This window comes from Stylophora pistillata, chromosome 2 (genome assembly GCF_964205215.1).
Source record: "Stylophora pistillata chromosome 2, jaStyPist1.2, whole genome shotgun sequence".
In the NCBI taxonomy this organism is placed as follows: Eukaryota; Metazoa; Cnidaria; class Anthozoa; order Scleractinia; family Pocilloporidae; genus Stylophora; species Stylophora pistillata.
Genome location: NC_142520.1, coordinates 49207378 through 49218707, shown reverse-complemented (window position 1 = coordinate 49218707; position 11330 = coordinate 49207378). Strand labels below are relative to the sequence as shown.

The following is an 11330-nucleotide window of genomic DNA, read 5'->3' as shown; positions in this document are numbered from 1 at the left end:
ACCAGACCGGGCGCCATCTTGGAAAAAGCAGACCGGGGAATCCCTGGGAAACCTGGGTCGAGCTCGCTGGTGGGATCAGTCTTGCCACATGTGGATCTAAGAGGTAGCTTAGCTCACCAATTAGTCCACGGTAGCTCAGTGATGTTTACATACTGTCTTTCATTAGCATTTTTAAAGTCAAAAGTAAGTTTCAATGAGACCTGTATCCACTGTTAAAGTTAGGGATAAAAATCTAAGCTTTCGCGGGGTCTGAGTTTCGAATCCACTTGGGCGACTCGGATTTTTTTCTTTGTACATCGAAAGCGAATAACGCCGGACCTATTTGTTTACCACTGATAGTTATTCCTAACCACATTGTGTAGCTAACTGTTTTTACGATGGTCTCTTGGAAATCCTTGTCCTTTCCTAGACTGAGTGTTTTGGACACACTGCTTACTTGGCTTGTTCTCATTGTTCTGCATCTGTTATTGCATAATCTAAGCTTTGCACTCTTACTGGATTAACTTAAATCTACTAATCTGACCACATGCACCTGCACTTTAGTTGGCTGTGGAGACCAGTTTCAAGCGCTTCTAAGGAGTTCTTTGAGCCTAGTTGTTCATCAACTTTGAAGATTACATTGTCGTGCTCCAATTTTTAGAGATTCTCCCTTGATTTGTAACCTCAGAATTGACTAAATGAAGGAAGAATTTGAAAAAAGCCAAGAGGCACGTTTTCGTAATGTGGATCAAATTGTTTAGAAGGGTTACAGACATTCCGAGGGTATATTTATGACTGGAACCGAAAAAAGATCTCGGACTCGATCGGGTTGTTTGATCGTCCGAGGAGGTAGTGTTAGGTGGCTGGAAAAGAGTGTCATTGTTAGCTGGAAAGGAATGTTATTGGTAGCTGGAAAAATAGTGTTAATGGTAGTGACTAACGTTTTGATGAGTTAATCATTGACGACTGTTAATCCTGGGTTCATCCCAGTTACTGTAAGGATCCCGGATGTTTGTGACATGAATTGCGACATTTCTAGATTTGCCATTGGATGGAATGTACAGACGGCGTGGAAACATTGAGTGTTGAGTTTTGTTTTTCACGGTGAATTCCTTTGATTTTGTTTATTTAAGAAAACGAGACAGATGTTCAGTTAACTGGTTTAGTAAACCATGCTGTTGATCATGACAAAGCCTACTTGTGTTTTGCACCAGAAGGCAAACAAAGCAATGGCAAACCACCAGGCAAGTTTAAAGTGTGATTTTGATATTTTGTCTCATTCCTTTTAATGGCATTGCGCATCTTTTGTACGCATGTTTTCACGAGTGATAGCACTGTGTCATGAATAAAAAATACAACAAGAAAATAGCGGCTTTTTTTGTGTTGCTGTATCTAACTGAAGAGATAAATGATCTTTATCTCGGAAACGGATTCGGTGATCTATGATCTTTTTGCTATAACCTTCTTAGTCTGATGAGGATTCTGCAGCAATTTTCAGCGAGGAAAAATACTCCTTAAGGTCATTTTAGGCGAATGACCTAAGAACCAAGACTGGTACCTGCAAAATTCCTGGCTTGATTGCTGCTTCTAGCGTGGTTATGGATAAGACTGGTTGTTCGTTTGTTTGTTTGTTTTTTTGTTTTGTCAACCAAATAGGAGTTATTGTGCCTAGTGAATCACCATGGTTATTAAGGATGAGGGACTACACTTAAAATGGCGAGGGGCTGTCTGAAAGGACCCAGAATGAATCTCTGAGGGATTCGAAAGAATCGTAAATTTAAGTGACTCGCTTTTGAGAGTTTCATTAGGGGTTTGAAGTCTCGTGTTGTTTTGAAATACCAATAGGTTAGTTTCTTTAAACTCTGAAGTGGAAATTACTTTATTTTACCTGTTTCATAGTGCCCTTGGATTCGTGAAGCATTTTATGCAATTGCAATAAAAAAGAAATCGAGTAAAGTCACCTGCACATTAAAAACAGTAAATTAGTCTTTATAACATCACGAATATATTTTCACAAAGGCATTGTGTACAAATAGTAGGAATAGGAGTTGGTAAAGTAGATGTTTTTTATATTTTCCTCGTCTTATAATCAGATGTTTTCTTAAGTATTTCTCGTCATCTTTTAAAAACTTTATTGTCTGTTTACTAGATGGATAAGTTATATCTAATTTAACGTACTCTCTTAATACTTTGCAAGAAAAGGACAGTTTCAAACGGACTGCAAAATGACCGATTTGATCCAAGAAACTGCTTTGTCTATTCATGGAAGATACCAAGTTTAAAGCCACAGGTTGACATATTTAGTTTGGACGAATTTTGTGCGCATCTATCGACAGCTGAGTTTAGAACAATTTTCAAGTGATTCGGGGTTGCTTTGTTTTTCGTTTACTTCGCTCTGTGATTGGTCCAGAAAACTCGTGCCACTCTCTTAACCAATCAGATGCAAAACTAAAACCAATCACTTGGTTGCCCGCGTTTTCCCGCGCTTTAGGCACCTTGTCGGTTTTTACTTTGAGTTCTTATTGGTTCTTATAGGTAGTTTCCTTTCTTCTGATTGGCAGCTGTGATTACTTTGGTTTTAGTTTTCCGACACTCAATTAAATTGCGCTCTAAGAGATCAACTTGTGCCGATTGTATCGTAACCGCTTACACACGCTAAGGGAGGGGAGGGGGGGGGCTCTTAGTGGAGGGGGAGAGAAGTGGACTTAATCCAGAGATTACCGTAACCTCATCTCAAAGTCATCTGGTTTGAAAGTGCTCTTCAGGAAACAGATAACTGAATAATTAGTTAATGAACATATTCCCTAACTCGCATGAATTCGGTTTTCATCGGGGGCAAGTTAGGGAATATGTCGCAAATTTGTTACCACTGAACAACGTGAAAGTAGGCCTGTGTAACCCTCCCCCCCCTCCCCCTCCTTACCCTCACTTACCCTCTCGCGTTATTAGGACTCATATTTTTTTATGAGGTGAAGTTCAAGTGATTTAAGGAAATTAAGACCAATTTCTGATCTAATTCACGAGGAAATGAATAACAGCGAGAGAGAGAGAGAATACTTTGGCAGATTTAAAAACCATCAGTAGGGTTGAATGTTTGCCGTATATGCGTGGATATCTAATTTAGCTTCAGCAAGTACTAAGAATAAAAGTCTAGCTTTCTGCAAGTTTGCTTTAAGGGTTATTTCATAGATTCTGGAAAGCCTTATGAAGAAAGTCATCTCCGGTCATTTTGGTGACGTCACAGTCCACTTTTACTTCAGCCAACACTGCTCCAGTCCATCGCAATCACTGACAGTTGCATCCTCATTTATAACGGTCAAGGTGTCACTTCATCATGCTGTCATCACCGTTCATGTCACATATCGCCACAAATTCACTTTGGCATAATTTTCCTGAAAAAAAATTGAGACCTTTTTGCGTGTCTCTCTAATTTTGATTCCTAGATCGACGAAACGTCAAACCTCATGGCAGTTCAAGAAATCTGATACTCGTGGAAGCCGTGTGGAGTTCACAAAATGCATCTGTTAGTGACACTTGCGAAGAAGTGGAAGAGTGTAAGAAAGCGTTGGACGGTGCTCCATGTCCGGCGAGCTTACGCGAAACCAGAAATTGTCTTTCCTTGCAAGCGCTTGTTGGATTTTTTTAGGCTGTAGAATCTTCTGCACAGATAAAAGCCTGCCAATGACATTTTACGATTTCAAAGGGCTGAATATCGTTTTGTACTTAAGAAATTTTTAAGAAGAAGGCAAACCTTGCAACGCTAGCACGCGCCAGTGGTACGCTCTCTTTCTTTGGTTTTACTGGCCGGAATTTTCTTTTAGAACTGGTTTAACCGGACTAGATTAGACTGGGTATTTACTAAAGTACTGTAAGTTTGTACGTGGAAGTTCTCCTTTTTTTTTTTTTTTTCTTTTTTTTCTTTTCTTTTTTTCTTTTTTTTTTTTTCTTTTTTTCTTTTTTTTCTTTTCTTTCTTTCTTTTTGTTTCACTGCGATGCAAATGATCATCCAGTTACAAGTTAAACGTGGAATCTTTTCACATGTCTTTTTTTTATCGATTGAGATCTTCTACTCTCAAGATGCTGACTGTACACTCCTTAAAAAAAAGAAAAAAACAAAGCCAAAGTTAATTCATACATTAAAGCTGAGTATTTCTATTTCTTCGGAAGCGATCAGTTTGGCATTTTTATAAGTTGTTTGAAATCCTTCTTGAAAGGGCTGTAACAGGATTACAAACTGCTGTGATTTTAAATGAGGACTTTTTGTCTTCTGTAGCATTCAATTTGCAATTTAAATGAAGTTAGCTTTTTTCCTGTTAAAATAAATTTTTGTAAAGATAGTGTGATAAAGTTTTATTCCGTTATTTATGGCACTGTCTAGTGAAATTATTGCAATAATGAAATTAAAGGTAGTGTTTCTTTTCGCATTTTAAGTCAGAGCAGTCGACCCGAGACTGTCCTTCAGTTTAGCAACCAAACAAGGGGGAGAAGCAAGGCAGGGAACCTATAAAGTTCTACACAAACTTAAAGCGTAAGTAGCTTTTGTTAAAGTATTCTGGGATTGCATTGGTTTAGCTCTACACTGCCTTCCTATTGGTCTAGAAAACTCACGCATCTCTTCCAACCAGTCAGAGAAAAATTTAAACCAACCGCGACTTGTTCACTCGTATTTTCCCACTCTGTTGGCAGAGAGATATCCCATCATTCGCTGGGCACCCTGTGTTTCAAAGTTTCAGAGCAGTGGACTCCCTTCTCATTTTCTTAGAGCACAGCGTTGGATATACAGCAGCCTCGAAAGATATCGCTATGAAGTTACCTGTGCAAAGGAAGGTGTTGTTTGACAGTGAAATCCCAAGAAAGGGTTTTGCTAATATACTTCTCTCACTTTTGTGTTCAGCATAAAAGAGCAACAAGCGAATGATGGTGAAAAGAGGCCTTGTTTTGACATCTCAGGGACGTTTTATTGGTGCCAGCCGACGCGATTTGAGGATGTTTTGCTGGTATGTTTGAAAGAATAAAACGAAACGTAAACCAGGAGAAACAAAGAGGGACTGGTGTGTCATGTCCCCCCTCCCCCCCCCCCCATTTTTCTCAAACCTCTCATTCCCAGGATACAGTTATCAATTGACCGCCTTGTCTGCCTCACTTTTCCGGTAAATTTGGTGTCAGATCATAAAAGTTGTCCCTTAAGCGATACTTTTTTCCTTCATCTCCTCTCTGCTTGAAAATTTATTCACATTGTAAGGAGAACTTGTTTTTCGGCTTATGGCCACCTTTGCGAGGGAAAGAGTTAAATGATTTTCAAAGCTCCTCTTTTTTTTTAGGATTACCCATGTACTCTGAGATTCAGGTTGGCTGAGTCCTGAGATTGTGCTTTGCTTTTCTACAGAACCCACTCTCGTTAATAATTTGGATATATCGACAAAGTTGAAATAGCAAATTGGCCACCGTAACGATTACAAAAGCTGACGTTTCGAGCGTTAGCCCTTCGTCGGAGCGAATAGAGGAATTGTGCGTTGTGTGAGCTTTTAAAGGCAGAAAATGGAGCTACGTTATTGGTGGGAACATGGCAACGAGAAAAACAAGAATAAATTAGTGGAATGAAAAGCGTTCGATTATCCCTGTGGGATGTAGACTGCCGGTTTGAAAGATGAGCTTTTGTTCAAGATTTTTACGGTGGCCAATTTACCATTTCAACTTTGTTGATATATCCAAATTATTTCGTTACCCCAACCGACGCAGCCCCAAACAACCACTCTCGTTAAGGCCGCCAGGGAGCTATTTCTTGAGTTACAGTGTTTTAGCTTGTTCTTTTTTCCTCAACAGACCCGAGAGGATGCTATGAATATCGTTTTCTCGCACCATATACTTGTTTGTGTTTTCAACGAAGAAGACGCCCCGCTTTTGGGGTTGAGACCATTGGTGAGTTGACCAGTTCTTGATTAAGACACTTTTTCTCTCACAGGGAATAGGCCATTTTATAGTTGTGTACTTAGTTGCCAAGCCTTCGATTTGGAGTGAGGCTGAAGGTGACCTTGTCGTGATAGAGACCTGTATCTAGTAAGCATGATAACAAAGTGATTTACATTTGAAAGGCAGCAAGGTTTGTATCATAACAAGGTCACCCCTAGCCTCACTCCTGTTAAAAGGCGCTGCAACCAAGCACACAATTCTAAAATGGACTATTGGAAAGCTGTTAATGAAAGCTTTTGAATCGAAAAGGGAGGAACTGGAGTGGATTTGCGTCGCGGTCCATTTGGAGGAGCAGTACTCCTCGATTCCTGCTCTAGACTCCAGGATATTCCCATGCTTCTATTTTTTTGTACAATTTTCTCGCGAGAAATGAGACCTATTTTATTGATGTTTGACCATTTTACGTTTCATGTTACCTCCCGGGCCATACCATTGAGAGCTAGTAATCTGCTGCAATTGGAACTGAAGAAAATCGTCTTTCTTGGAAATAAGGAGTACATGGCGAGAGAGGTAGGTGTTATGTAACGAACGGCTTTTTTGATGTGGATGTTGCTTTGAGTACATTGGCGGACGTTCTAATTGGTTAGAGCCCTGTGATTGGTTGGGAATTTTCGCGCCACCTTCTCGTACAATCAGATACAAAACTCAAGCCAATCGTAACTGCAATTAAACTTTTAGATTTTAAAAGTGCTTTTTTTTTGTATACTTTTTCCAATTGATGTTTGTGGTTTTTACTGGTTCCTCCTTTCTCAGCCCTTCCGGCATGATTAAAAATGACGTGAAAATGATTCAGTGCCTCGTGGTCTACTCATGTTATAATTTTGTATGTTTCGTTGTCTAATTTCAGTGGTATCAGCTGTGCAATTTTGAGGATGTCTTTGTTCTTCCGGTGAGTATACGTGACGCACTAATGTTCAAGCAACACTCGTCGAATCATTTACACGCATTACAAAAGTAAAACAGGAAAACACGCGTGCACGTTTTTCAAATGACGCAGAAACTTTTCGGACCCTTAAATCGTCTCGTAAAGCGCCCGAATGAACTATTCGGAGAATCTTAGAATAAAAGAAAATTTCAGTTTCAAGAAAAATCACCCGAAAAGGACCGTTAAGTTCTTTTTAGAAGTGCTAGCCATGTCTTCTAGAACTATGCTTTCTCACTCACAAAAGAAAAATAGCGCGGATTCTCTTCGTGTCGAGGTGTGTAAAATCCGACCTTTCAGTTATGTCGAATGTAGGAAGCACTTCCCTTGTGATTGACATGTGACAAAACGACGCCTTTACTGCATGCTACCCTGGACCATAAATAGGTACCTGTGAGCTCACTCGGAATCCTGACTGTTACGGTGTAGTAAACGATCCAGAGGGAGAAGCAATGCTTTAACTCGCTAAATGCCTCGGTGACCAGGATATATAGTAGTGGTAATGAGCCTTAAGGCTCGAGACGTAAGACTCACTTCTATTCAAAATGAGTTTACAGCTACAAATTTCTGTCTCGTGTTTCAGGGGTCTCCATTTTGCCGAGCAGATCTTCGGGCTGTCAATGCAAACTTGGCGGACATGGTCGTTTTCTTGTCGCCTTCCACGGCTAGAAAAACCGACGACCCGAAACTGGCCGACAAGGAATCGATTTTAGCGTCATTGAATCTAAAAGCTATGTCGTTTGACGACGCAGTTGGAATGCTGAGCGAGAATACAAGGAACGCTTTTGCGGGTCTCGAGTTTCACGAGCCACCACAGGTGGAGAGAAGAGGCTCAGCTTATGGGTGCAATGTCCCTATTATCACAGAAGTTGGTAAGTGCTTTCAAGCCTTAACTAGTTTTCCTGGTAGGGGCGCCTTTCTGTAAGAGAATGGGATGCAAATATCAGCAGGGCACAGAGAGGGTATAAGTAGTTGGGATCTCCGTTCTCGAATGTGAATGTGTAACAGCAAACTATCAGAAAACTTGACAAATTGCTCTGGAGTAAAGTGCGATGATCTAGTGAAAGTTGAGAGAAGGAGTGAGTCCATAGTTTACTGAACTGACAAGAGGCACTTATTAAATTTGTAGACTTGACGATGCCGCATCAGTTCAAGGATGGCACTTGTATTTTTCGTTTGTTGGTCTTTTTTTCGCCTCTTATTGCTGTGCAGTCTCGAGGGCAACACTTTCCAATACTTTTTGTTAAGAGTGTTGCGCCGTTTCTTCCTTACTATAACCATTACCAATCTAACCTTTATGCGTTGTCGTGGATCGTTTTTCGCTCTTTGGGTTAAACTTTTCGAAAAAGATGTAATATTTATGTGGATCGTGTTAGGCTTTGTGAGCTGGTGATATGGAAGCACGAAAGGGTACTTGAGTAGAAAGCGTCAAGATTTACAATCTGTCTAATATGTGTGCGACTTTGTTCGATTTTCTTTAGCTTTTGATCAGAGTGTGCAGTACCTAGACATTGATGACGAGGACGATGACGACCTTGAACTCTATCTTACCCAGCCGTTCGCTTGTGGTACAGCTTTTACTGTCTCCATGCTGGATTCGTTGATGAGCGCGGTAAGTAGCTGAGAAGAAACTGAGAAATGTTCAAGTGCAGTTCGCCAAATGATAGTTGCGAAGATTAGGATTGCCGCGACTTTCAATTGCCTTTTTCTCCGTGACCTTTCCTCTTGGTTTAACTAAAGAGAATGTTGATTTTAATCACCTATTTTTGTCGCAGAGCTACTTCAACCCGGACGTGCTAACGCTCGTGCGGAATCTGGTAACCGGTGGAGTGAATCAGTTTCTAGAAGAACATATCGCTGAGGGAGACGAGCTGAAAGGAGGTTTGGACGCTGCACAGACAGCAGACACCAGAAGCCGTTGTAAAATTCTGCAGATATCGCTGTTTGATGGTCCATTGGTGCAGTTCGGGGTAAGTCTTCTTCATTTCATGACTTCCCCTCGGTTAGCTTGAATGGCAGAGCGTAATGCTGCTGTTTTGAATCCTGGGCTCGAGCCTCAATCCCTGTGGATATGATAGACATCTATGGCAAGCAGCTTGTGTAATGGCTTTGATTTGCTGTTAATTTGTATGTAATCATTTCGTGTTTCTTTTCAGGATGGTGGCAAGTTTGGCGATTTATTTTTGCACGCCTTGCAGTCTTCGTCTATGATCTGCCTCGGTCTCTTCCGCTTCCGTGACAGTAACAAGATTAACATTGGAATTCCGTCCGCCAAACGGTATGTGATTTGCTCGCCGCCATACAACTTTGTACTTCAGCAAACAGACCTGGTGTTTGTGCTGGCGCATTCAGATCCACAGCTGGAGAAATTCAAACAGTAATGAGATGTGTATTAGCTCTGTCATCCGTTGCGTGACAACCTAGGATGAAATTTTAAGTCGCATTTTGTCACACAACTGTCATGTGTCTTTCTTAACAGAGATTCGACGATATTTCGGCCAAGAGAATTGTGCACGCACTTAAGTGATAATATTAGCACATAACGCTTACATACTTTCAAATTAAGTGTTGACACATTTTGTTTTTGGATAAGTCATACTCAATTCGTGTATACAGACTCCAATTAAAGCTAGAAATAAAATTAAAATAACTGAATAGGTTCTTTTATCTCCAAGTTAGGGCTTGAATATCTCTTTTCAAAGACGTAACACATTGTTCTAAAAATAAATTATACAAATAGATTATTAAATTGACACAACACAGTAATAACTAGGTCGTTCCTGGGAATTTATTACATACGTAATGCACTACTGGTTAATTAAATCATAACAAGTACATCATACGAAATGTAAGAATATAATAGGGACCTTAAGAAACCACGACGGCGACGGCAACGAGGACGTGGAAAAACAAGAGATCTAATTGGCAGAACAATAGCTCAGCACGTGCGTTTCGAAATTTTGTACATTTCTTAGCCGTCCTATGCAAAACAACGTGAAATCCCCAAAATTTGCGGCGTCTGCGAACCGAAACCGCGACGGCAAATTATTTTAATTACCATTTGGAACTCAACGGCTACTTTATACGTCATGCTGAAGTTGAGCTGTGGCGCTGTATGAGACAGTAAGCTCCTGCAGCCATTTTTGAAATTCTAACTAAGAGTAGAAATTAATTTTTTTAATCGAAGTCTTCCTTGGCGTCGCCGTCGTGGCTTCTTAAGGTCCCTAATTTCACCCTCCCACGGCTGGTGAAGATGTTATTTCTGTTTTCAGTACTTTCAGTGTATTGCTGATAAGAATGTTGCAAATTGTCAATTTATCCTGTTACAAGTAGAGTTTGCGATGAGAATTCTAGAAAAATGTTTTACGAGCAGAATTTTTCTTTTAGATGTAAGAAAGTATTGCCGTTGGCACTATAAAATTTTGTATATTTAATTTCTTATTTATTTTCAAGTTTTGCGTATATCTCACTGAATTGTTTAGTAAGGTATTTATTTGTTCTGACGTAATTGTTTATTTGATAAAAGAGAAAGCAGTTGAAGCATGTTATTTAAATCATATACAGTTCATTCAGTAACACATGGTTACGTTCAAAACACTGTTTTCATAAGCGCCAAAAGAGAGCCAGATATTTAAAGTGTTTTTGTTTAGTTCTTACGTACGGGTGAAAATAGCAAGTTATTAAAGTGCAGTCATACGGCGTCATGAAGCGATTTTGATGGAGAGTTGTAAAATCAAATCCAAAGTAATGAGATGGGTTCACAAAGAACTCAAAGTGAACAAAAAGAAGCAGGAACAACAACAGCAAACAATGAACTCCCCAAAGAACGAGAAAACGCAAGGGAATAATAGACCCATTTCAAGCGTGACGTCACATCACGTGACATTGCGAACTGGAGGACAAGCTTCAGTTTGTTTACAGCATGGCGGCGAAAGCGACTACGAAGCGTGGGTTGTTACCCGGTTATTTTGAAAATCTACAGCAGAAAGAATCAAAGGAAAGATATCTCGAAAAGTTATAGTCTATCGAAGGACAAGATCCTTACGAAATTCCGCGCAAAGAGTGGATTGACGATGTCGATTGCTGGCCAGACGTAACGTACATAAACGTGGGGATGTATCTTCTGTTTGCTGCTAGCCCGTACACCCAGGAGCAATTGATGAGCTATAAAAGCTTAGACTGCTATCAGAACTTTGCGAACGGCTGGGTAAGGGAAGTTATGTGCAAGAAATTCGGCGAAAATCGCCTGTTAATAGCAAAGGTAAGTTTTCATAACGTCTTGTTAAAGAGTGTTTACACTCGTAAATGATGGATCAAGCTGTTCTCGCGCCGATCGTTGATTCTTTACAGTATAGTAACTACTATGTTTTATTTTTTAGGTTAATCATTCTCAAAGAATGTCAGAAAAGCCTCTGACCCTTTGGGTCGTGTGTGAAAACTCGGGCAAAGTTCTGTCTGC

The 11330-nt window shown here is 40.2% G+C and overlaps 2 protein-coding genes and 1 long non-coding RNA gene across 4 annotated transcripts in view; all 3 read left to right on the top strand.

The window, feature by feature from the left end:
• Positions 1-843: 843 nt before the first annotated feature.
• LOC148740052 (uncharacterized) lies at positions 844-5956 on the top strand. Of its 2 annotated transcripts, none has more exons than XR_015996420.1 (4): positions 844-1223; positions 4411-4507; positions 4874-4976; positions 5803-5956. It is a non-coding gene; the product is annotated as an uncharacterized LOC148740052 (long non-coding RNA). The 2 variants fall into 2 exon arrangements; XR_015996421.1 differs by lacking the exon at positions 844-1223 and adding an exon at positions 2981-3533.
• Positions 5957-6377: 421 nt separating this feature from the next.
• Positions 6378-10411, top strand: LOC148740051 (calcium-activated potassium channel slowpoke-like). The gene is made up of 6 exons (XM_088748111.1): positions 6378-6459; positions 6797-6838; positions 7455-7743; positions 8353-8483; positions 8647-8841; positions 9028-10411. The coding sequence occupies exons 1-6, from the start codon at positions 6448-6450 to the stop codon at positions 9250-9252; spliced, it is 894 nt and encodes a 297-aa protein (XP_088604237.1). The 5' UTR covers positions 6378-6447; the 3' UTR covers positions 9253-10411.
• Positions 10412-10718: 307 nt separating this feature from the next.
• The window catches only part of LOC148740050 (uncharacterized), a 2108-nt gene continuing 1496 nt past the window's right edge, over positions 10719-11330 (top strand). The window contains exons 1-2 of the mRNA XM_088749634.1: positions 10719-11132; positions 11251-11330. The exon at positions 11251-11330 is cut by the window's right edge and continues 841 nt beyond it. Of these exons, the coding sequence (XP_088605760.1) occupies positions 10986-11132; positions 11251-11330 (227 nt within the window). The 5' untranslated portion in view covers positions 10719-10985. The remainder of the gene's footprint in view (positions 11133-11250) is intronic.

What these genes read in the sequence shown, in the direction of transcription:
- LOC148740051 (XM_088748111.1), top strand. An exon ending in AGGATGTCTTTGTTCTTCCG is followed by an intron (nt 6,839 to 7,454) that starts GTGAGTATACGT and finishes CTCGTGTTTCAG; the next exon opens with GGGTCTCCATTTTGCCGAGC. An exon ending in CCCTATTATCACAGAAGTTG is followed by an intron (nt 7,744 to 8,352) that starts GTAAGTGCTTTC and finishes GATTTTCTTTAG; the next exon opens with CTTTTGATCAGAGTGTGCAG.